The sequence below is a fragment of the Cuculus canorus genome, chromosome 1 (assembly GCF_017976375.1).
Source record: "Cuculus canorus isolate bCucCan1 chromosome 1, bCucCan1.pri, whole genome shotgun sequence".
Taxonomy (NCBI): domain Eukaryota; kingdom Metazoa; phylum Chordata; class Aves; order Cuculiformes; family Cuculidae; genus Cuculus; species Cuculus canorus.
Genome location: NC_071401.1, coordinates 31,009,236 through 31,033,990, shown reverse-complemented (window position 1 = coordinate 31,033,990; position 24,755 = coordinate 31,009,236). Strand labels below are relative to the sequence as shown.

Sequence of the window (24,755 nt, the reverse complement as noted above, 5' to 3'; positions counted from 1 at the left end):
GGCGGTGCCGCACGCCTGAGCCGAACCGCCTCGAGCCCAGCGCCGTGGGCCGTAGTGTGGGTGGGGCCTCAGTGCGCGTGCGCAGCGTCGCCTCCCCTCGCGCCATGGCGCGGGAGCTTATCGGCCCGGCGCTACCGCCCGGCTTCGCGCGCCGCGCCGAGGCGGACCCGGATGAGGACTGCGGCCAGGGTGAGGCGCGAGGCGCGCGCTGTTCCGCTCCCGGGGTCCGTCCGTGTGTCCGTCCGTGTGTCCGTCCGTGTGTCCGTCCGTGTGTCCGTCCGTGTGTCCGTCCGTGTGTCCTCTCCCCCCGTGTCGGTCGTGGCACTGGTGAGGCCGCATCTCGAATACTGTGTTTAGTTCGGGGCCCCTCGCTACGAGAAGGATGTTGAGGCTCTGGAGCGCGTCCAGAAAAGAGCAACGAAGCTGGTGAGGGGTCTGGAGAACAAGTCTTACAAGGAGCAGCTGAGGGAACTGGGGTTGTTTAGCCTGGAGGAGGCTGAGGGGAGACCTTATTGTTCTCTATAACTGCTTGAAAGGAGATTATAGAGAGGAGAGTGCTGGCCTCTTCTCCCAAGTGACAGAGGACAGGACAAGGGGGAGTGGCCTCAAGCTGCACCAGGAGAGGTTCAGGCTGGACATCAGGAAAAAAATTTTTGCAGAAAGAGTCATTGGGTGCTGGCAGACGCTGCCCAGGGAGGTGGTTGAGTTGCCATCCCTGGAGGTATTTAAAAGATGGGTAGATAATGTGCTCAGGGACATGGTTTAGTGGCAGATAGGAGTGATTGGACTTGATGATCTAAAAGGTCTTTTCCAACCTAGTGATTCTATGATTCTATGTGTTTCTTCCCCTTATGTGTTGTGTTGTGTGTGTGTCCCCTCTCCCCCCATGTTGGTCGTGCACGTGTCTGTGTGTCTGTGTTCCATGTTGGTCGTGTTGTGTTTCTCTCCCGTATCTATCATTTCTGTGTGTGTCGTCCCCCCCATGTTGTTCATGTGTGTCTGTGTCCTCTCACTGTGTCACTCGTGTGTCCCATGTTTCTCCCACCTTCCCTCGTGTTGGTTTTGTCTGTGTGTGTTGTTCTCCTCCCCATGTCAGTCATGTGTTCATCCCCAGCTTTCCTGTGTTGGTAGTGTTGTGTGTCCCGTGTCCCCCGCTTCCCCCATGTCAGTTGTGTGTGTGTGTCCCCTCCCCTCAGGTGTCAGTCGTGTCACCTGTGTGTGTCTCCAGCCATGTCAGTCGTTTTGTGTTTCTCCTCTGTATCTGTTGTGTCTGTGTGTGTGTGTCCTCCCACTCCCGTGTTGGTTGTGTGGTCGGTCGTGTCTATGTGTGTGTCACATGTCGGTCGTGTCACATGTCGGTCGTGTCTATGTGTGTCGTTCCCCCCCGCCCCCATCGGTCGTGTGTTTGTCCCCCTCCTGCCCACATTGGTCGTGTCGTGTCTCCCGTGTCCCCTATGTCCCCCATGTCAGTCATGTGTGTCCCATGTGCCCCCTCCTTTCCCCCATGTTGATCATGTGTGTTTGTGTCCCCTCCTTGTGCTGATTGTGCGTGTCTCATATCCCCTCCACATTCCTCCGTGTCAATTGTGTGTGTGCATATGTGTTCCCGTCCGTGTTGGTCATCCCCCAGATCTCCCTCCTCTTCCTTCCCCCTCCTGGGTCTTGTTGTCCCCTTGTGCCTCGTCCTGCCCACCCCTCTCCCATGCCATACCCTCCTCACTGCTCATTGGGGTGCAGTGAGGGAGCACTCCTGTTTGTGGGCCCGGGTGCTCTGCAGTGGGGGCTCCCCACAGCTGCCAGGGCCTCTCAGTGAAGCCAGGCTTCACGAGTGGTCTTGTAGTGTCTCTTGAGGAAAAAAATCTCATGTGATGGGGCAGTACTGGTTGGGTATAGTCTGAAATTTGTTTTGAAAACACACTGTCTCTGAAGATATGAAACTGTGGGAACTGGTCCAGAGGAGGGCCACAAAGATGATCAGAGGGCTGGAGCACCTCCCATACCAGGACAGGCTGAGAGATTTGGGGTTGTTCAGCCTGGAGAAGAGAAGGCTCTGAGGAGATCTTATAGTGACCTTCCAGTACCTGAAGGAGCTTACAAGAAAGCTGGGGAGGGGCTTTTAACAAGGGCATGTAGTGATAGGACGAGGGGGAATGGCTTTACATTGGAAGGGGGAAGATTTACATTAGACATTAAGAAGATATTCTTCATGGTGAGAGTGGTGAAGCACTGGCACAGGTTGCCAAGGGAAGTTGCGGCTGCCCCATCCCTGGAGGTGTTCAGGGCCAGGTTGGATGGGGCCTTGGGCAGCCTGGTCTAGTGGGAGGTATCCCTGCCCATGGTGGGGTGGTTGGAACTGGATGACCTTTCAACCCAATCCATTCTATGATTCTATGATCATTTTCCTGCTCAAGCCCCATGTGTACTTTCAGACCTGTATTCTCGAGTAGCTCATAGTGTGGAGTTCTTGGGCAGAAAAAAGGGTGATGGTTGGGTCTTCACAGTGTGCTTTCCTTCGTCAAACAGAAACCCTTGGTTAAACTGTCTTTGTTAAGTCAGATTTCCTCGGGATGCAGAGCTACCCCTGCCATCAGCGAGGCTGAAGTGCCTCGTCTGCCGTAACACTGAGAGCAGCCACCTCAGACGTGGGATCTCTCTGAAGCCAGCTGAGTGCCAAGCCGCTGCATCTGCAGGGGAGCTCCGTTTCCCCCATTTAAACTCTTAGATGTTCTGCATTGGCATGATCTCTGGAAGTAGCAGTTAGAGCATTTAATGCTGTCTGTCCTTAACTCGGGTTCGGATTGCTTGTAATTCCAAACAAAGCAGCTCCGATGGGAAAGGTTTGCTCTGGTCATCGGCTCTTTTTATTTTTCAGTCCAGAAGAGGGAGCAATAGGAAGAGAGAGCAAAGCTGCTGCCTTAGGTGCTGCCATAGCAACACCAAGCTCCGGATCTGTCCTGACTACCTGCTTGTTTGAGCTGATGCAGCCTTTCTTCTCTGTGTTTGTGTTGATAGCTTATTTACCTTCTATCAGTTAATATATTAATATGTGTTGTAGGCGTCTGTATTGAATCCACTGAACAAAACAAGTTAGGCTTATCATTAGGCTTATCATTAGGCTGTGGTTTCGTGGTGCTAAGTGTTTTGGGAGTATCTGCTCTAGGTTATTCAGCCTAGTTTGTCCACTTCTTGTCCCAGTGTACATTAACTCTATAGCAGTAGTTATACTCCTAGATCTGCTTGGGGATTTCTGTGTGAAATGGATGAAAGATTTTATTAGCCTTTAAAAAACAAACAAAAAAAAAAACCGAAGAAAACGCTGCTAGAGGGTTATTTTTGTTTTTATAAATTCTATAAAATTTTCTGACTTACCATAATTTGGCATGACAAGTAAGCATACCTGCTCAACACATGAGGCATGCTGCTGCAGTGCAGAAGAGGAAAAGAGAGCACGTACTTTGTCGTAACACACTTTGTTGTACAGAAGTACAGCTCCAGCTGGAGCCACCCTGTGCCTGGAGGTTCTGAGTGATTATGTGATGGGGCTGCCACGAGCATCTTTTGTGCTATAACACTTGCTGGGTTCTTAGAATGGCCCTACTGTAACTATTTCTTCCCGTGTTAGCAATCCTAAGAGATACTTCAGCTTTTAAAGCTGAACAGCTTTTCCTGTACGTTTTCTTTCCTTGTGATTGCACTGATGTTTGGGCTGGTCTTTGGTTTGCTTTAAGAGCAGTTGGGGGTTTTATTCTACTTTCATAGTTTCTGCCTCCCAACGGCAACAAAGCAGGAGCCTGGGCAGCCGTTCTGAGAATTTGGTCAGAAAGATCTCATTCAGAACAACAATAGAATGTAATGAACTGTTTCATTTGGAGGGGATCTACAATAATTGTACTGTCCAGCTGCCTGAGCAATTCACAGCTGACCAAAAGTTAAAGTGTGTTATTAAGGGTGTTGTCCAAACAGCTCTAAAACGCTGACAGGCTTGGGGCTTCGACCACCTCTGTAGGAAGCCTGTTCAAGTGTTTGACTACTCTTGTGGTAGATAAATGATGTCAAATGTCCAGTCTGAACCTCCCCGGCACAGTTTTGAACCATTCCTATGCATCCTGGCACTGAGTACCCAGGAGAGATCGGCGCCTCTCTCTCCACTTCCTCTCCTTGGGAAGCTGTGGAGAGCAATGGAGCCACCCTTCATCATCCTTTTCTCCAAACTAGGCAAACCCAAAGTCCTGAGCTGCTCATCACAGTACCAATACCTAGTTCCAATACCTGATGGAGGAGCTCTGTTAGTAGTTGTGACTTTTAGCATGCAAATTCTTGCCTCTTTTTTTTTTAAATGAAGAAAACATGAAGATATTGTAATTGTAGCTTGCGTAATCACATTGATGTTAACATGTGGTGTTTCATGTTTTGAAACGTGAGAAGGCTTATAGACTCAGTTGTTGATTTCCTTGTGTATCTCTGCCTCGGAGGGTAAGGAAGTAACCTAGGCAATAGTGCTAGTTCCTGCTCTGCCAGGAGGTCAGCACAGGGGGAGCCAGAATAGACTTAGCCAGGAGATACAGGTGTCCTTTGATGGCATCAGAGAACTGATGCTACTAAAACCCTGAGAGCTTTAATCACAACCAGGGAAGGAGCAAACAGTACTTAAACAGACTCAAAAGCTCATCCTTGGGAAATCCTTTACCTTTCTTTCTTCAGCTTGTCACTGTCCAACCCATGGGACACATCTCCAGATTCTTCATCACATGATGGTTCTGCAAAGCTGGCCTAAATGTGCTCCTGCCAGAAGAATTGTACTTCCTTTGGCTCATTTGGCCCTGCCTCTGTGCTGTTCTTGTACCAGCAGGAGAAAAATGCTAAGGAATGGCTAAATAAATAACCAGAGATGCAGAAGGCGGGGTGTGTCTGTTTCAGCATTGAGGCCTCATTTGTTAAAGTATGTATGCATTGATACATGTCTGAGTTGATCTGTCACTGTTGCTAAAAGTGAAAGGCCCTACTCCTAGCTGTCCTTGAGAGATTCCTGCTGCCTATCTGATAGCATGGTAGATTGTTTAGAATTACCAAATACAGCAGAAATTAACCTAGAAAAAGAAATAGTTTTTCACTTGTTTTCTGAGTTGAATTGACTTAATTTTCAGGCAGAGAGTCACCAGAGCCAGCTCAACAGAGAGGGCAAGTCAGAGCAACACAGTAGGATGTCCATTTCCAGCAACCGTGAAACATTCACTTCACTCTGACCCGAGATACATCCATGGCTCTGTTTCTCTTATCTCCATCTCTAAAGTTTTCTTATCCCACTTTCCTGCCCCGAGTTGTTCTGAGTCCTGGTTACTTTCCTCACTTCCTGGTTCGTCTAGCATTGCTATGTCTATTTTTTTTCTTCACCTCATTGGTTTTAGTTTCCTGGCTCTCTTGAGCACTCCTCCATTCCTGCTTTGGGCTCTATCTTTCCTTTTCTCCAGGGCTTCTAGGGAATTTCATTTACAGACTTCTCATTAGATCTTGGTCTCTCTCCTTACCCTTTCCTTTCCTTGCGCCTAGAATATGCTTAGCAGTTCCCATTCCTTCCTCTCTGCTGTTTTTCCTTTTTTCTCAGATCCATAACTGTATCCTCACCTATGCTGGTTATTAGCCTCTGTCAGTACTATGACTGTATTCATATTTAAGCCCATTCTCCCAAGCCTTTTTCTCCTCCGCTTCTTTCACTGTGTCCAAATGACTCTTCTGCAGAATTTAAATGCCGTTTTCTCTTCCAGAACCAGTCTCTGTCTCTCTTTATTTTGTTTCCAATTGTCCTGCTTAGGCTGTAGTTCCATGAACAAACAGCTCTTTCAGAGGAGTGCCAAGTTTTGCAGTGTTATTGTTATGCTTCCTAGGTTCCCTTATCCAGTTTATTGCATTGCCCCTGTAAATAGTTGTGCCATCATAACAGAGCGGAATTAGGATAGAAAGCATGTATGTTAGCTTTGATGTCAGTAGAATTGATCTCCCTTAAATAATTTGTGTTTACATCTTTTTCCAGCTCACAAAGCTGTTACCACTTTCTTTCTTCCTCTACAGTATCGGACTCATCAGACTGCAGCTCACTTTGCTCCTTTCATTCCAAGTCCTTTGCCTTACTGTCTGCATTCAGAGCAAATGAAGCTCTGCTTTTATGGTATCGGGATACCAGGCAGCTGGAGAAAGCTGTTGTGCAGGTTTTGTCTGATTTTTAAGTGATTTTTATCCAGTAGTGTTTCTCACACCAAAATGGGAGACTTGTTGATGGCAGTCTTTATTCCTATTTATCATTAATCTGTTGGTTCCCTTTTGTCTGGAATTTTACCTTTACAGGCTGTTGTACAGGGGTGTTGTGAGGTTTTTTTCTTTCTTAGTACTGTTTATATGTCCTTGTCAAAATCTTTCCCATTAAAAGAGAAAACAACATAAGTGGCAGAGCTGTGTTGCTGCTTTGTAACTATTAGACTGTCCTTGTTCTGTCTTGCGCTATAAATGGGTAAAAGTTTTTACAAGGCTCACTTGTAAGACTGTTTCTGCCTAGCCTTTGTCAGCTGTCAATGGAACCATAATCTGTATCTGGTGTTATTTTGCACCGTGAAAACTCATAGTTCTTTAACTGAAGATGTAATTTCCTGGAACCCTTCATTTATGTGATTTTATTACACCTCATCTTTTCATCTAACACTTGACTGTTCATAAAGCCAACAATGTCTTTTCCCCGCCAAAACATCTTTGTCCTGTCAGTCTTGGACTCAGTGTTTGAAATATTAAAAGGAGGAATTACGTCAGTTTTTCAGGATGCTAAGTTATCAGTAGGATCAAATCTCCATTATGGCGTGTGTGTGTGTATAAACTGGTGCTGGCCTTGCCTGCCCTGCCCTGAATCTTGGGACCGTTGCTGTTCTTTGCTCCAGCTGACTCAGTGTTGGCTGAGCCTGTGGGCATATCAGTGTGAAGTGTCTCGTTTAGGGGGTACTTGTTAGGATCAGTGGCTAAGCTACTTCTAGACCCAGTATACATGCACTGTATCCAAATAGGTCTATAAAAAAGGGAAAAGAGAAAAAATAAAGGAACTGTGACTGCTGGTGGGGACAATGCCAGAAAACAGCTCAGACCTGTTAGCAGTGTTAGCATCTGAATTTTTCCTTTGCTGAGATATCCCACTCCCCCATTACTCCAGGGAGTAAAGGGTTGATTGGAGCACGAGAGCTCCATCCACTGCCCAAAGCAATGGTTCTTTGAAGTCTGAATGCCAAAATCATCCCTTTTTCAGCAGAGTACTTAAGTCTGGGCCTGCTGTTCATGCTTAGCTGAACTGGGAATAACCTTAATTGTTAAAGCATTTCTAAAGCAGGCTGGCAATTAAAATCCACTCATCTATGGTCTTGCATTCTGTCTATGTGCAAATGCTGTGATTCTTCAAGTGCTTTATTAAGGTGGTAGATTCTTTTAAATGTATCAGTTTATACCATATGTATTATAAATCAGCTTTTAGATAAACCGGAGTTTTCTAGTCCTGTTCCAAAAGATATTCAGTAATGGATTAGTGCTATAATTTAATTCAGGGGGGTTGTTCATTAAAATGTGGTTCTGAAAAAAGGTAACTTCGCGAAGTTTGTTTAGATATCTTTTCTGAATGCTAGACAGTGCAATGATTGAAGAAACTTAATTCCAGGTAGATCATGCTCATTTGAAATGTTTAATAAGTATCCCAATGACTCCAGATGTTTAGTTGCAGGACCAGCACTGCCTCCAGGCTATAAAAGCAGCTGTAGCTCAGAAACTCCTGACAGTGACGATGACTCGGAACCTCTACCCAGAGACACAAACAGAGATTCAGAAGAGGAGACAGAAGGAGATCCATCACCCAAGTAAGTATGTTCTTAGGTTATTTGCATATTTACATTGTATTGCGAATGACATGTGTCTGCATAGATTATAAGAAAGTGTCGATATTATGTAAATAGAAAGGTAGACCTTGTACCAGTGTAACACCTGATGGCATGTTCTGCGTGTTCTTTGTGATCAAGAATGTTCAGCTGACCTGTTTGATATCCTGCTGTGGAATTAAGTTATTTAAGACAATCAGATCTCTGTGTTTACATATTTTATTTTATTTCTACCATTAAAGTAATAAAACCCTTAGACACCACTTAATCATGTATTTAAGTGTTTGGGTTTTGCCCTGTTTCTGGGATACTGCCTCTCATTGAGAGACCATAAGAACTACTTATGGGCATGAATTGATGCATTCAATTAAGTTTGCTTTAACAAAAAGGAAACCTGAATTGTTTAACAAATAATAGGACTCTGCCCATGCCGTCGTTTAGTGGGGTTCATTACTCAAAACTGCTGTGTTAAGAACTTGTGTATGTTTATGCTAGATCTTGTATAAAGGATGTGCCATTTTAGTGAGTCTTATAGTAAGTATTACTCGCTTTTCTCTTCTGAACTGAAAAATCATTGAATAAGAACTGAACTGGTAAAAATACTTTTCAAAATGCAAACTGTGTAAAAATGGAGAAAGCAGCGTGCTGAATGTTAAATTACTTTGTGACTAGAAAATGATATTTCAACTTTATACTACTCTTCTTTCCACAGAAAAAGCATTCTTAGTATTTTTTTAAATGCCAGAGCATTTTCTGAGTGAAGCTTATGCTCCCAGTTTTTTAATTGCTGCAAATTATTTTGGATCCTTTTTCATAGTTTCCTTGGTAACAGCAGGGTATTTAGTACATAAGACTGTCTGAAATAATTTTATGTATTTTTTCATTTTTGAAATGTAGATAATTGCTATTCATGTCAAGGTAATTATTAAGTGAAATCTTTTTATTTGCAGAAAGCAAAAAAGAATTCAGGAAGATGATGATGATGATGGCTTTTTTGGGCCTGCTCTTCCTCCTGGATTCAAAAAACAGGATGATTCTCCAGAGAGGTAATTAAAATGCAATTATATTTAGAATCTTTTCCTTAGAACGCAATTATTTTAGATTAAATATTTTGTGGCACTATTACGTAACACTTCTATTGTGCACTTCAAATTCAGATTATTGGAATTGCTTCCTCCGCATCCTGAGAACAGGAACAGCATTCTCTTGAAACAGAACACGTGACCTTCCTAGTGCTGGTTGGAATGTTGAAGAGAAAAAGCGAACAAGTGAATTGTCTTGAGTTATATTTTGAATGTCTGATTTTTTCCATTTCTTATGGTAGGTATCAGATCAGTGCAGAAAAAAACAAATTTCAGGTACAGGGACCCATAGTTCTGTAGTTCATCCTGGTCTGCGAGGGTGTAGGGCAGTAGGGCAATCTGAACGGTGTAGGCTTCTAGAAAGCAAGCTGTCAGGTGAGCAAGTAAGCATTATTTACAGCCTCTGTCAGGAAACTTTCCATTTGATTGCGCACAATTATAGAATACTTCCCAAAAAAAACTCCTATGAATTTTCTTTGCAGAACTCACAGCCTTCTAGTCTTTATATCAATTTTTGCACTTACTACTGTAATGTGAAATGGTAATCCATAGTGAAATTGGTACTTCCAAGGGGATGCTTATTGATAAAAGGTACAAGAGAGTCCCTTGATCACTTTTATCTTCCGTAGAGCAGTAGAGAGCTGTTAGATAAAATAAATGAATACCTGCCTGTTAGGTATGAGTGTTCAGTTCTAGGAAAGTGATGCAATATGTTGTCGAGCTATGTATGTATTTGCCCTCTCAAAGGAAATTTCAAAGTTGAATTTATTTTTTTTTTAGTTTGGATAAATTTTTATGGTGCTTGGCAGAAGTTGGGTAAACAAGAATTTATGTAACTAAGGTCATTTGGAAGTATCCTCTTCATCTGTTTGATTGCACTTTGCTTTAATTGGCAAACAATTCTGCAGTTGTGAGTGTCGCGCTTAGTGGGCTCGTCATATGATCTTAGTCTTTTATATGGTCACCTAACTTTTATTTCTGCTTAGCAGTTTACTTCTAAAATGGTGGATAACTTGCGGTTACATTCAGAGGGAAGAATCTGCCCTGTGTCTGTGAGAGTGAGAGATTAAAGCAGTGAAAGGCACTTGTTAGGTTGTAGGGGTTTTTTTTGTCCTAGCTCACAGTACAACTGCTCCCCGCACAGACTGAGAAAGCACACTGAGCAGAGCTGTTTTGCACCCAGCCCGATTCCCTGAATAGGTGGGAAAGATGTGATGTGTGGGAAGAGCCTTGTCTATCTTCCACCCCCGTACACCTGGCAGTCTGGTGGTGCTGACACGCTGAGGCGCATAACTTGTGCAGGGTAGACACAATGCTCTTAACCATCTCCGCGCTGCATTGCCCTAACGTTGAGCAGATTGCCAGCTGACGATCTAGCCATGAATTATTGAAACAAATACAGGCTGTTTGTTTCAATGTATGGACACACTGTTTATTAGCTTTGTGTGATATTTGCGTTCTTTTAGAAAAGCTTTTGTTCTCTTGTGTCTTTTCCAAACTTGTCAAAGCAACATATTCATGATCAGGAGTAGCTTATGTGCCGATTTGCAGCTTGTTAAAAATTGCTTCTATCAGTGCCGCATAAAAGATACGTATTTGAGCAGGTTTCCTTCAGCTTTAGAGAGGATGTTGGTGTGCATCAATATTAAACAGAAGCACAGCACTCATAAATATTCCTGAAGTATTCACGCACCAAGGTAAAGAGCAAAGGTTATCTTAAAAAAAATGAAGTTAAGCATCACAAGAATGCTGAAATGCCCATCATGAAATAGGAGTTAGCAAGGACTCTTAAGTCTAACATTAGGAAAGCATTCTTTGCCATACATAAAATCTGATATTAAATGAGAGCTTAATTCATTCTAAGTTTGGGGTGATTTTTTTGTATGCTTATAGATAGGTACTGAAGTTGCCAACAGCAGCAAGTGTTTTTAATAGTTTTATTTAGTTTCGCTCCACCTGTACAGAGAGCCTTTAGACATCCAGGAAACTGTCAGGAATCACATTGGCTGTGTGCTGCTGGGGAAAGACCCAAGCAACAGGGTTATTCATGTGGGAAAAAAAAAAAACGTAGAAATGAAAAGCGTGGGAGGGATGAATATGGAAATATTTTTTTTTTTTTTTTTAATTCCTTGGAAGAGCCTTTGAGCTGTGACAGAAGCAAGGCAAAGTATTTGAGATCTGATCTTTTTCACAAGTTGCACAGATACAGTCCGCAACATAGATCTTCTTATGTATTTTAGTAGAAAGCTTTTTTATAGTTTGGTTTAATCTTCATTTGATGCAAAATACAGGTACTTGTATACTAAAATAAAAGATTATTTTGGCCATATCTGTGTAGGTATAAATTCAGTCCCTTTAAATTATATTTGGAACTTTATATGCAGCTTTATACAAGAAAATGTTCAGAAGGGAACAAGGGAAAATAAAAGCTGTTTCTTTTTTTTTGGAGCCAACTACATAGAGGTGGAACTTCAGATTTAACCCAAACCTCTTGCCTGGGTTTGAAACCTCCACAGTGCCCTTGTGCTGGCCTGAGTTCACATTTATTGCTTCTGTATGTATATCTGTGGTTGACTTTCTGGCATGACTATCTGCTTTTTATCTCCCCTCTTTACTTAATATCACTACAGCAGGGCTGTGCTGATTAGATTATGTGGGATTTAGCAGAAGACCATAATTAACATCATTCAATTCATGTTGTGTTGCATTTGATTGCCCTAAAGCTCAGAAACTGAGGATCATAATAAGCAAAATCTCTGCTGATACATTGTCAGGATGCTGTCACTTGGATATTTCTTCAGGTGATAATTGTTTGGGGTTTTAATTAGCTTTTGTTAGCTTTTAAGAGTATGATAGTGGATTAATGCTTTTCAGTACGGCAGGCACACTTTGCTTTGGACTGTTTTCACCATTGAAAGGAGATTCTCACCTTTCTGTGTTCCTCGAGACAATTGAATTATGCTGCTTGCAGAGCTGCTGTGTAAAAACAAATCTGTGAAGTCCATTGGGAGAACGAAAGTTTTCTTCTCTTCTCATCCCCGCTCCAAGGGAAGATAAATTTAAAATCAGAGCAATTCTCTGATTCTGTTTATCGAAGGGCAGTGAAACTGTGGTGCAAGGCACAAATGAACAAAATTGGCTTATTGCTAGAGTAGTGTATATTTGATCTCCTGCCTTTCGTCAGTCTTGAATCCAATGAAGCAAGCTATGGAAGAAAAAGGTGGATTTTCTTGACTACATGCTACAGCTTTCCCAGTTTTCTTGCATCCTAGCGAAGGTCCTCCTTGGAAACAGAGAAAGGCTTTTCTTATTTAGATATTTCTGTGGTGTGTACTTTGGGATGCGCTTAGCTTAGAGGAAGGAGAATTGTGCTTTTCATCAACTTGTGATTTTTTATTTTTGTATTAATCTATTACAGTTTTTCCCTTGCAGCGGACAGCAGAAGCTGTTGCTTAATGTTGGTTACGTTACTGCTTTTTTTTGTTACTCCAAATGAAAACCAAGTTTGGTTTATTGTTTGTTTTTGTTTTTCTTCCCTTCAAGGCCTATTATAGGTCCTGCATTACCACCTGGCTTTAGGAAACAGGACACCGGGAATAGCCGATGTGCCATAGGACCGTCTGTTTCATCAGAATGCCATACCCAGGTTTGTGAAAATAGAAGCCTATTATTTTAGTACAAGCTATCTGAAATGCTTAAACGAGTAGGAGCCTAAAAAAGTCAACCACACACACTTTTCAACATAACAGGCTAATTTTAGACCACAAAGTGTCTGGTTTATTTTTGCCTGAGTCAATACCAAAACATAAATAAGCCTTAAAAAGAGAAAGGTATGGTTTGTTGTGATTTTGCTGTTAGATAAGCGATAAACTGAATGCAAGAGATCTGGGTGTCCTAAACTGCAGTCGCAATAGTTCTTCCTGATGTTTTTCCATTTTTTCTTTTGGTGTGATGTCCTTCACAAGTGAACATCTTGGCAAAGTTGAAATTTTTAAAGGTGTCAAAAGAAGTGATGCAACCTGTTAGAATGAAAATGTTTACCTGTAATTCAGGCTTTTACTGCTTTCCTGATGGGGGAGCAAAATGATTGCATATTTCATCTATCTTCACCTCCTAAAAAGAGTTCTTAGTGGATGTGTTAAATAAGTTTATCGAAAAGAATGCAATCAAGAATGATGCTACAGTTTCACTAATTGTTCTTATCAATAGTAAGCTGATATCTGTAACCAGGAGCAAGGTGGAGCAGGACAGTGACACGTAGTTTTTTGGCTCATGTTTTTTGATTGTTCTCGCCAGGTTAGGTGAAAACTAGGTAGAAGTCCTACAGTCTCATCCCTGGCTGCAAAATAATACATGTACTACTGAAGAACATTCAGGAATTAGGTGTGTAATAAAATACAGCTAGAAGTATGGGAAAGATTCAGCTCTCTAAACGTGGGCCTCTGGTACCATTCTGAGGGATCCGAATCATCTGCAGTGGGCTGGCAGATAGGGAGTAGCACCTTAGAGAAGCTTGCATCCTCTTTAGCAGCACCTCTTAGGCCAGGCAGGATACCCTAAAACATCAAAAGTGGTGCTGGGTACCAGTGTTTAGGCAATTTAATCACTTTCATACTGTGATAAACGAAATATTAATTCCTTGTGAGAATTAACTTTTGTTTCCACAGTTATTCTGTTTATTTCTAAGGTACTTACATTTTTAAGTTTAACTCCTGGACACTGTGGGGCATGCTAGGGAGGAATGAATCATAAAATCATAGAATCACTAGGTTGGACAAGACCTCTTAGATCATCAAGTCCAACCATTCCTATCTGCCACTAAACCATGTCCTTGAGTACCTTGTCTACCTGTCTTTTAAATACCTCCAGGGATGGTGACTCAACCACCTCCCTGGGCAGCCTCTGCCAGTGCCCGATGACCCTTTCTGCGAAAAATTTTTTCCTGATGTCCAGTCTGAACCTCTCCTGGCACAGTTTGAGGCCATTCCCCCTTGTCCTACCACCTGTCACTTGGGAGAAGAGACCGGCACCCACCTCTCTACAACCTCCTCTCAGGTAATTGTAGAGAGCAATAAGGTCTCCCCTCAGCCTCCTCTTCTCCAGGCTAAACAACCCCAGTTCCCTCAGGCTCTCCTCGTGAGACTTGTTCTCCAGCCCCTTCACCAGCTTGGTTGCTCTTCTCTGGACATGCTCCAGAGCCTCAACATCCTTCTTGTAGTGAGGGACCCAGAACTGAACAACAGTATTCGAGGTGCAGTCTCAGTGCTGAGTCCAGGGGCAGAGTGACCTCTTTGGTCCTGCTGGCCACACTGTTTCTGATAGAAGCCAAGATGCCATTGGCCTTCTTGGCCACCTGGGCCCACTGCTGGCTCGTGTTCAGTTGGCTGTCAGTCAACACAGGCAAAAGCTGCTTTGTAGGTTCACTTTTTTGAACAGTAGTTGCAAAAGATATTGTTCTTCAGCCTCCTCCAGTGAATGTTGTCATAATGTTTTATGGAGAATGGTTGTCTGACATTTTTAAGACACTCATCATCTTATAACTCCAAATAACCATTAAGCAATTTATCATAATGATAAGTCTATTTAGACATAGATGTCAAAACTGGTCTGCTTGTATAATTTACCAACAAACACATCTCTTTTCTCCTAAATAGATCTTCTAGCATCAGCTTCATTACAGTTATTACAGAATGTAGCTTATTTTATTTTTTCTCTTTCTAACAATGCTCTTTTTACCTTTTTATATGGGTATTTTTTATTATTATTTTGTTTGGATTTATTTAGTTATTTTGTATTCTAGTACAGCTGTAGAGACAGCTTATTCTATGCTGACTCTTTATATTGATGTCCCCTTCAAACTTGAAGGCAGTATTTTTTAATGTTTGCTTAATTTCATCATCTTTGATGCAGGTGGTAACAGAGTGAATTGAGCTCAAGGCTAATGAGAAAGGAAATGAGACATGCTTCTTCAATTAAAACTCAGTGTGGAATTTGTCTTTCATCCTCAAACACTTTATAATACAGTTTATTATAGAAGTCTTGCATCTTTGAAATTTTTACTTGTTTGTACACAGAGAGGGAAGTGTATTACTACCTTGGTTTCTCAAGATGGTTATTCCTCTTCCCATCAGCTCCTTCTTTCAAAAAAAGGAAGAGAGAGTGTAGTTACCCCATTCTTTAATAGTTGAAGCAATATTGTATTGTTAGAGAGCCATTGGTGTTACCTCCTTGCACTGTTAGTCTTTCTAAATGACCAGTTATCTCTCACCCTTCTCAGTCTTTTGGATCCATGTCATGCAACTGATCATGCAGCCAATAAGTTTGCTAAGCCTTTTCTTGCACCATGTGGTTCACAACCATATGTAGCTGCGTCTCTTGCTACCTGAAGCTTGCCTTTCCTGCTGCTCATACCTTTGAAGATTCCAAAAGGCAGAGAGAGCCAACTTGGCTACCTTGGAGTGTCATTAAAGCGCAACAGTTTCTGTGGGAAGTGACACATGTGGGAGTAAAGTGGCTTATTTCACATCTGCGGTCTTCCTTAGCCCAAATTCTTCTAAAGCAATGGGATGCTATGAGCTATGAGCAGCCTGAAGTATGAACGCAGTGTAGCTTTTCTGTTCTCCTCCTTTCACTTGTCCTCCGTTCCCTATACTCTCACTAGGTGACTCTTATAGTGAGGTTCTTTACTCTGTCCTTGTATTTTCCACTCGGTCACTTCTGCCCTGGGCACCTTATTTTACGTAGAAGGCTCCTGATACTCTTTTCCCACTGCTTGTCGCTCTTCAGCCCTTAACTTCTCTGGTAATATCATTCATATCTTGGTTCAAGCATGTCCAACTGGTAACCAAAGTTTGCGGTGACAAAAAGAAGCCGTTTCCTGCAACCTTCTTCATCCTCCATTTGAAACTTCTTTGCCACCACCTTATATTCTCAAGTACGGCTCTGTGCTTCCTGAGTATACAGCCTTGTCATCCTACTCATATTGTTTTGTCACTCACGTTCAGGCTGTAGCTGAATCTTTTCCCTTTTGTAGATACTGGGCTCCTTAGCTCTGTTTCCAGGGCATGAAGGCACTCACGCTTTCTGTCTAGTTCTGCCTCCATCCATATCTATACTGTTTTAACTTGGAAGGACCTGTGAGCTTTCTGTACGACTCTTGGCAGCCACAAAGATTCTTATTAACACTGAGTCTCTTTCAAACTCAGTTTTTTGAACCGCTTTCCAAATCATGGCTTGGAATGCAGTGTTAAAAGGGATCAAAGAAGTGAATGACAGAAGCGAGAGGTCAGATTGGCAGGTACCATACATCCAGGGGTGCAGTACCATGCATGCCAGTGTACCCTAGTATGCATGTTAGTCTTTCGAGCATCCTTACAGAATGTGAGCATGAGACAGTTCTCCTTGCAGTGCAAAACTGTCATCCTTATTATGAAATTTGTCTAAATGTTGCTAGTGATGGTAAAGCCCTAACTATCAAAGATGTACCCTTATCATTTCAAATTTACCTGAGGCTACAGAGGCTACATAGTTGCATGCAGAGCAAGGTAAAGTAGCAGGACTTGGATAAAAACTGTGGATACACAACAGTTTTGCCTCAGACAAGTGCTTTTGGAAACCTGGAGACTAAGTATCCACAGTAAAGTGCTTAAACCTGGAGGTTTAACCCAGGTTTTTGTTGTTTGACTGGCACATGCATTGTATTAGGTTTATATGCTCTTCCTGTCAAAACGGAGTGACAGAATGGTTTGGGTTGGGAGGGCCCTTTAAAGGTTATCCAGTCCAACACCTCTGCCACAGGCAGGGACATCTTCCACTAGTTTAAATTGCCCAGAGCATCCTGACCTTGAATGTTTCCGGGAATGGGTTCTCTACCACTTCTCTGGGCAATCTTTCCGGTGTTTCACCAAATCTTTCTAATCCTATAAAGCTGAAGTGTTTCTTGATGGTTTTACCACTATAGTTGAGAGAAATGTTTTATTTTCGGAAGGTAACAGATAGTAGCGAGGAAGATGATAATCTTATAGGCCCAATGCCTGCAAAAGGACCAGTGGAGTCTGATGTGACTAAAGAATTTGAACGCAGAGCACAGAGAATGAAGGAAAAACTTACTTCAGCAGACAGCGTAAGTTGTATTTCTTAATTTCCAGTAGTTTGTTGCTAGAGCGTATTTGTGTTTTTCTTTGCCTATTTCCATGTGGACCTAGTTGCAGCTCTGCTTGGGATGCTAAGTATTTGCAGTTGTTAAAAGAAACAAAAATCCATAATTTCTGCTGGAAGCTAAGAGATTGAGACAGCAATTTTTGATTATGCTTTTCTACATATACCCTCCTTTGCTTTTGTAAAGGATGAACCCAAGCAAGTTACCAGGGAATCATGGATGACTGAGCTTCCACCTGAACTGAAAAGCTTTGGATTTGGCCCAAGAACATTCAAAAGAAGAGCTGACGACAAATCAGGTGATAGATCTGTTTGGACAGATACTCCAGCTGACAGAGAGAGAAAAGCCAAGGTGAGCATTTATTAATTCATACACACCTGCAAGCAGTCTGTATGTCGTTGATACTCTCTGAAAACAAAGTAAACATACTCTGGGCAGTTCAGTGACTTTTTATTCCCAAATTTTTCATTGTTATCAAAGCCTATTCATTCAGACTTAGAGGTAACAGCAAGGAAATAATGATTTTAAGTGTCGTTGATATTCATTTATTGCCTTTCGCTTGTGCAGTAGTCAGGTACTTTGTATCAGCTCATTGAATTTCAAATTAAAGGGTGTCCAGTTTCTTCTTTCATCAAGCTAAGCAAAGGAAAATCTGGTGGCCTTTATCATGGCCTCTGCCCTTCAGATTTAATTAAAGTAAATATAGATTTCCTTGCTATTCACTTCAGATATTCTGATTACTAGTGTATGATTTGCTTCTACTCATCAGGAAAGAGAAGAGGCAAAAAAGTCAAGCAGCAAGGATAATGAAGAAATTGGATTATCTGGGAGAGACAAGAGACTTGTTGAGCAGGTGACTTCATACAATGTAAGTGTAATAGCAAAATATTTCCTCTTCCTGCATGTCTTTTAAGTCTTCACTATTCTCTTCTGGTTTTCATTTCTAGCACTGTGGTTTCTATGGAAACGCCACTACAGTCTCCCCTTTTAGTGCCCAAGCTTGCTGCTGTTTAAGTCATTGGAACTTTTGCCATTGACTTCAACAAGAGCAGGATTGGCTCCTCAAGCTGCTGCTGAAAACAGACCCTGACAAGACTGGCGTTTGTGTATCTTTTCCCAGTTTTAAGTGGTGTTTTCTTTAAAGCATCCTCATGTCAGGACACAGTTGCTGGGAGAAGACAACCTTAATTGAAATGTGAGCTTGCTTCACCAGATTACCAACATCCCAAGAATAAAACACTAGTAAAGATTTAACTTTTAGAAGGAAATATGCATTAACCCAAAAGAAGCCTGATGGGCTAAGCAGATCAATGCATTAATTGCACTATGCAATTAATTACTTTAACTGCTCATTACAACAGCATTATTACATGAAGTTTTCTTGTCTCTGCAGAAGCAGGTAATTTTCAAACAGGTAGATGTTGATTACTAGAAATCTGAACTCTATGTTAAATTCCCTCTTGCTGTTTTGTCTGCCAACCCTGTCCACCAGAGTATATGGACTGTTGCCTGCTTTACAGCTGTTTGTTCTGGTTTCCCTGACTTATGGCGGGAAGTCTTATGGAAGGCAATCTCGTCTCTTGAGAGTATAATTAATTAACTTGAGAATCACAGCTTTGGTTTATATTCCATGATCGAAGTTTATCTGGTACTTTCAATGATTTATTTGTGGTTCATTAAATCATGTCCCTCTTGACTTAGAGGCTTGCGAATCCAAAGCTATTGGACTTCTGTCTTAAATGTCTTCTGTTAAGTCTGTTTCTACTGTCATTATGAATACAGTAGAATAATTTTCATATAAATCTACAAGGTTTGCTCTGTACCACTGCCAGAATAAAACATATTAGATTGATGCGAAAATATTTACAGTTTTTATCATTGTAAATGGTGATGCTTATTTTGGATTAAAATTTTATTTCACTTATTTAACTGTGTTCGTTCATATACCATTTAGAGTGTGAAATTTGCTCTACTCATTTATGCTAATGGTTTTGTTCTCACTGTTTATTCTTTATACTACATTGCCAACTGAAAGATGGAAAAAAGCAAATTTGAGCGATTTTGTTGTCTGCATTAAAAAGGGGATGTAAAGCAGCAGAAACTGCTAGTGATATCAACCAAGCATTTAGCCAGAGGACCATCAACAAACATACCCTCGCAATAAAGGTCTCACGTTGCCTAGACGTGAGAAAAAAAGAACTTATCATCTTTTGCTCTTTCTGATGAGAGAATTGGTTTGGACTGGTCTCTTGGCTGTTTTGCAATGATCTCAGAGTCTGGGAAATTGACTGCTTAGGGATACAGAAATACACTTTACCTGAGGAAAGAAGGGTCCACATTGTCTTGTGAGAACTAATCCTGCTCCTGGGTGAAAGCAGTAAAAGTTTTATGTTGTATTTGGGCTGGATAATGCTCTATGATAAAGGCAACTGAAGTCCTTGATTTGGCAAAACGTGTGCTCTAGCTCACACCTATGGGCTGGCAGCAGATGAATAAAATGCTGAAAAGTTAAGAGCGTACATTAAAAACACAATAGTGCATGAGAGTAAGTTCAGAAAGGGTACCCAGCTTGTTCCTGCCCCTAGCAGTGACTAAACCAGATGCGCAGGGAAGGTGTGTAAGAAACTGGGCCTATACTTTGAGACATTTCTCTTGGCCTATTGTCGTCATTTGTCTCTGCTGATAACAGCAGAGCAACATTTCTTTCTTTTGCGTTATTTTTATCATTTATCTTCACTGTCTGTGGAAATTAAACATTATGTGTATCTTTAGCGTCAGTGAAGTATTAGTATTTTACTCAGCATAGACAAAATTACATGTGCTTTCTGGTCTGTGTATGCTAAATTTATCATTCTATTTTACTAAGGTGTCGTCGTCTTCTGGTATTTTTTAGCCTTCCTAATTCCAATCTTTCCATTTGGGTTTTCTGCACATTGTTGATATTTTGTAACACGCTATTTCCTCTTCCTTCTCCCCATTTTTCCAGGAGTCAAAGAGGTCAGAATCTCTCATGGACATACATAAGAGAAAGCTAAAGAGCAAAGCATCTGAAGAAAAGAGCAAACCTCAGGAAAGAAGGCCGTTTGACCGAGACCAGGATCTCAAAGTCAATCGATTTGATGAAGCACAAAAGAAAGCTCTTATAAGAAAATCCAGAGATCTGAATAGTAAATTTGAGCACAGTAAAGGCAATATGTTTTTGTAACATAAAATCATGAAGCTTTTTTGAAGTTAAGTCAATTAAACTTTGAATACTTAATTTTTTAAGTATTTTTCTGTAAATATTTGTATGCAAATAAATATCCTGATCTTTAAGTACTTTTCCTTGTCTGTAAATACTCTGTTAGGGAGGATCGTCTGTACTAAAACTAAAATGGTAAAAAGGAGTCCTAATATAAAAAAAGATAATGTAGATTTGATACTTTAAAACATTGATAAATATATTCTTTCTTTTTTTGTTAGCATGAAAATAATTGATTAAAATAGGTGTTACTTTAAGGAGTTCTGCGTATGATCTTGCAGTGGAGTTGGCAGTTTCCCTCTTTCTCCTGCCATGCTTAAGATACTTGCTGAGCCTGACCTGAAGACCATGAATAAATCCCCTGTAGGCTCATGGGCAGGACACTGCTTGACTAGAGCTCCTGCTGGAGAGTATAAGCTCAAATGACAACTTTTATGTCTGCCCAGTGCTTTTATTTCTATGATCCTGTGTCTGCACACAAATACAGATTTACATATACGCAGTATAATTTCTGTACTATAAGAGGAAGAGCTAGTGCTAGCAGAAGCAATAAAACCTCAAGATTTGCAGATTTAATTATAAAATGATAGTACACAAGATGAGAAAATCTAATTTGAGTTTCAATTTGCAGGGCCTATCATCAGACTATCCATTTTTTTTTAAGCAATTACAACGTGAAAACCAAACCAAAATAAAGCTTATTTTGTCAGTTAATTTGCAGAGCAAAACAGCTCTTTGGTATTAAAAAGGAAACAAATCTGGCATTTAAAAAAATCTCCATCCATGTTTAGTTCTTTAGCTCTTCTCTGTGTGTGCAGAGCAGCTCAAGGGAGGGTTGTGTTACCTATTTAAAATTAGACTTGTGCTTTCATTCTTTTTTTCTCCAGTAATGTTTGAGATCCTTTTTAAGGAGCTACTGAAAGTATCTAAACGTGAACATTTTGTACATGAGACCTTGTCAACGTGTTTGGAAGTGTGACATAATTTGTGTATTAAATCCATGGAGTTCACTGTAATTTGAAAAAAGGCTACCGTGACAGAGGCTGTCTGGATTGGTTCACATTAACAGAGCTGTGACCTGATGAGGCACAGCAAGAAATGGCTAAAAACTTAGGTGTTATTTTATTGCGGGTGTGTATGAGCCCAAGGCACAGCCCTCTGGTGCTGAGAATATTCACATTCACAATTGAATGCTTACATATGATGTATTTAAATAAATGCTTCTTTTTTCTTAATAGGGAGTTTATTTTGCCATCTGAAAAGTCTGCTACCTTCAGGAGGAAGAGGGACTAGTTTTGTGTTTGTTTTTTCTTTAATCAGTTTTGAATTTCTGAGCCTTTTTGTTTGGAGGCGAGAGAAAGGCTGAAATGAAGGCCATTTACTTTTCCTCCCCTCAAACTGTTAGTGCCTTTTGCTTTTTTGCTCCAGCAAACAAGTTCCCACTAGGTTTCTGCCTTACGAGTTGTCTCTCTCCCCTTTTTGGGAAGCTTCTCTGCAGCTGAGGGTTAAATAGCGTCTAGCAATTTAGCGAATGAAGATTTCTTAGTTGGTATATTTGGGTTTCTTTAGGCAACGAAAGTAGTGACAAGGCGAGCACTGCAGGACCAGCTAACTCTTCGTGGTTGACAAAAAAAAGATTCTCATGCTTGCTTTTGGAAACCCTGCTGCTGTGAGAAATCAATTTATGATCGGTGTTGTCTTGTGCTGAAAGAGCCGATCTCATGAGCACATTGTGCAGTCTTTGCTAATTCAGAGAAGACTAGCAGGGACGTTTGCACAAACGAAGGCTGATGGAATTACGATGTTGTTGTTAGATGTTTCATTTTCATTTTTGTTCTTTAGCCCCTCCTCCAAACCGAGGACCGGTCACAGGCATTGCAGATGGCTGGATCTTGCCATCCAGCTGCATCCCTGCCGTTTGCTCACTGCCCTCTCTGGCCCCACCACCGTCTCTTGCCCTTTCCAAGGACACATTTGAGTGGAAGCTCCATCATGTTTCTCAAGAGGAGAGCTCTTGTAAGGGGAGTGCAGGCAGCCCCTTTGCAGTCACGTGGCGGTGTGTTACACCTCTGTACGTGGGAGGTGCAGTTCTAATTAGAGAGGCCTTGATGTGAGTTGGGAACGTGTTTTCTCTCATCTACTTAATCTTTTCTTTCCACTCTGTAGCAGCCTCTTGAAGACCTGATGAAATCTGTTATGAACTTGAGAAGGGGGGGAGAACTTGGAATTGCTGAGAGTTCAAATTAAGCCTTTCATTACTTTGAGTAAATTGAGTGAACTTTTGAATTGCATTAATACACAAACTGATCTCCTCCTACCAACTCCAAACCATTCCCTCAAACAGTCATTAGAGCAAACAGTAACTCAGTAAATTACAAGCTCTGTAAGCCTTTGTGGGAAAAGATGAGCTGTCCTCTACAATTTGGACAAGCTGTAAAGCATTTCTGCAGAAATGTTAGTGAGCCATTTTTCAGAATCTCATTTGAAAAACCAGATTTTATTTTGCTGAAAATGCTCCCCATAATTACTATGTAAAGTTTCTGGTAACCAGCTCCCAGCATGGATTTAAAGTATTCTATTGTGCTGCCAGCCTGCGTTGCAGCTCAAGGCAAGTCAGGAAACTCTTTTGTAAAAAAAAATGTCAGGGAAGTTTTCCTGGATGTGAAAAGCCTGCCAGCCTGGATTTTAAAGCACTTGCCTTTGTGTTGTGCTGGCATAGGCATCCTTCATTAATACTGATGTTAAAAATTTCTGCTCAAGAGTAGGGTTTCCTCCTTCTGAAACATCAAATAGATGTGGAATTCACAGTGAAGTCAATGAAAAGAAGGCTTTTGTGGTAGGCATACAATAAATTGAATATTTAGGAGGAATTTTAAGGAATATTATATAGTAATAACAAAAAATAATGAAAAATACCCTGCTGAGTCTGCTGTTACCAAGGAACAATTAAAAGCAATAAAGACATTTCAAGAAAACTTATGGATCTCTTTGTACGTATCTTTAGGATAAAATATTGAGCTACCCTGATGTGCGATCTAGACAATTTTGTGGGGTGTTGTAAAGCAATACTGTCACCTGAGGAAAATCTCTGGTCTTGATTTAAACACCTACTTTTGGAGAGTTATTTTTTGCTTCTGCTGCTGCAGTCAGTGGATGCATCGTGCACATTGGCTTTTCTGGATGAAGTGTGTTTCCCAAACAATAAACTTTGATGGTGTCATGTTGATAGCACAAGAGCAGCATTATCAAAATAGCTTTCTTCTAGAAAGAAACATTGAGATGAAGCATTGATATGTTTCTGTTCAGTAGAAAAGGCATTTTTTTCTGCATAAAAGATGTTTCAAAGTGCTCCAGAGGGCTCCTGGAGTCCAGGGCTACTCATGCTCAGGGACTTGTTTTGTTTCTGAAATTACAACTTTGTTATTTTTGTCTGGCCAATTAGCAATTCTCTGTTCACTTAAGAGTAATATAGCATCAAAAATTGGAATCTGAGAAAACATTCTCTTTGTGCATTGTCAACTTCAGCTGTCCTGCTTGCGTACAGTATTAGTTTCTAATTGCATGCTTAGCTAATTCTCAAATAAAACACATATATATTACTTTCTGTCCTTATGAATTGTGTGCAGCGTTTTATATGCTGGAAAAAATAAAAGAGAAAGTTATGCAGTGTCGTTCAGTCAATGGCTTTAGATTTTTCTCATGTATTCACTAATGAAGTTTATGTCTTGCTACCTGAAGCCAGTGAGGAACTCAACTGTGGGCCCCAGTTGTTGCATGAAACTCATCTTCCTGGTGCTTCCAGCTCTGACAGCCAAATGGGAAGCAGTGGCCCTTAACAATAACTCACTCAAATGTGGCATTTCTGTTCTTTTCAATCATGACATTAGACCGAGGGAGTACACTTGCAGGGCTGATATTTTAATAGCAGCCACTTTTGTGTCCTTCTGCGGTGGCCATCACTGGCCACAACAAGCAAAAACCCCTTCTCCATCATCCTGTCTTCATTCCTTGTGGCTTATCTGTTTTCTTACACTGGTCTTTAAACCAGTAATAAATCCCGTTGCTCTTTGTACCCACTTAGAATCAGCATGGTAAATCAAGTCTTACTTTTTTTTAAAAAAAAGTCTTTCTTTTAGAGTGGGAACTTGAGGTCTCTAGGAGGCAGCAGCACAGATTGTTTGTCACTTCAGCAGGAGCAGCTGCAGCTGTGACTTCTTCCAATTAAACAATCCAAACGTAAATATTCAAAAGCAATTCTCATAAGCAGGCTTCAGAGGGAGTAAAAAGATTAAAAAGAAGTGGCTGGGCCAGGCTCTCAGCTGCTTAACATTGCCATCGCTTGCTTCACTTCATAGGCTTGTAACCACTTGTGCTTGCAC

At 41.3% G+C, this 24,755-nt stretch overlaps 1 protein-coding gene across 2 annotated transcripts; it reads left to right on the top strand.

Moving 5' to 3' along the window:
- Window positions 1-25: 25 nt before the first annotated feature.
- On the top strand, window positions 26-24,019 carry GPALPP1 (GPALPP motifs containing 1). 2 transcript variants are annotated; one of them, XM_054062982.1, is made up of 9 exons: window positions 3,744-4,939; window positions 6,067-6,203; window positions 7,731-7,877; window positions 8,846-8,941; window positions 12,521-12,623; window positions 16,965-17,099; window positions 17,322-17,486; window positions 17,905-18,003; window positions 20,122-24,019. In XM_054062982.1, exons 1-9 carry the CDS (start codon window positions 4,889-4,891, stop codon window positions 20,338-20,340), a joined length of 1,152 nt encoding a protein of 383 aa, XP_053918957.1. In that variant the 5' UTR covers window positions 3,744-4,888; the 3' UTR covers window positions 20,341-24,019. The 2 variants fall into 2 exon arrangements, with proteins under 2 accessions (XP_053918963.1, XP_053918957.1); XM_054062988.1 differs by lacking the exons at window positions 3,744-4,939; window positions 6,067-6,203 and adding an exon at window positions 26-189 and having other exon boundaries at window positions 7,739-7,877; window positions 20,122-24,018.
- The last annotated feature ends 736 nt before the right edge of the window (window positions 24,020-24,755 follow it).

Coding starts and splice junctions, on each gene's coding strand:
- GPALPP1 (XM_054062982.1), top strand. CDS start 4,889: ATGCAGAAGGCGGGGTGTGTCTGTTTCAGCATTGAGGCCTCATTTGTT. Junction 7,878..8,845: donor GAAGGAGATCCATCACCCAA/GTAAGTATGTTC, acceptor TTTTATTTGCAG/AAAGCAAAAAAGAATTCAGG. Junction 17,100..17,321: donor AACTTACTTCAGCAGACAGC/GTAAGTTGTATT, acceptor GCTTTTGTAAAG/GATGAACCCAAGCAAGTTAC.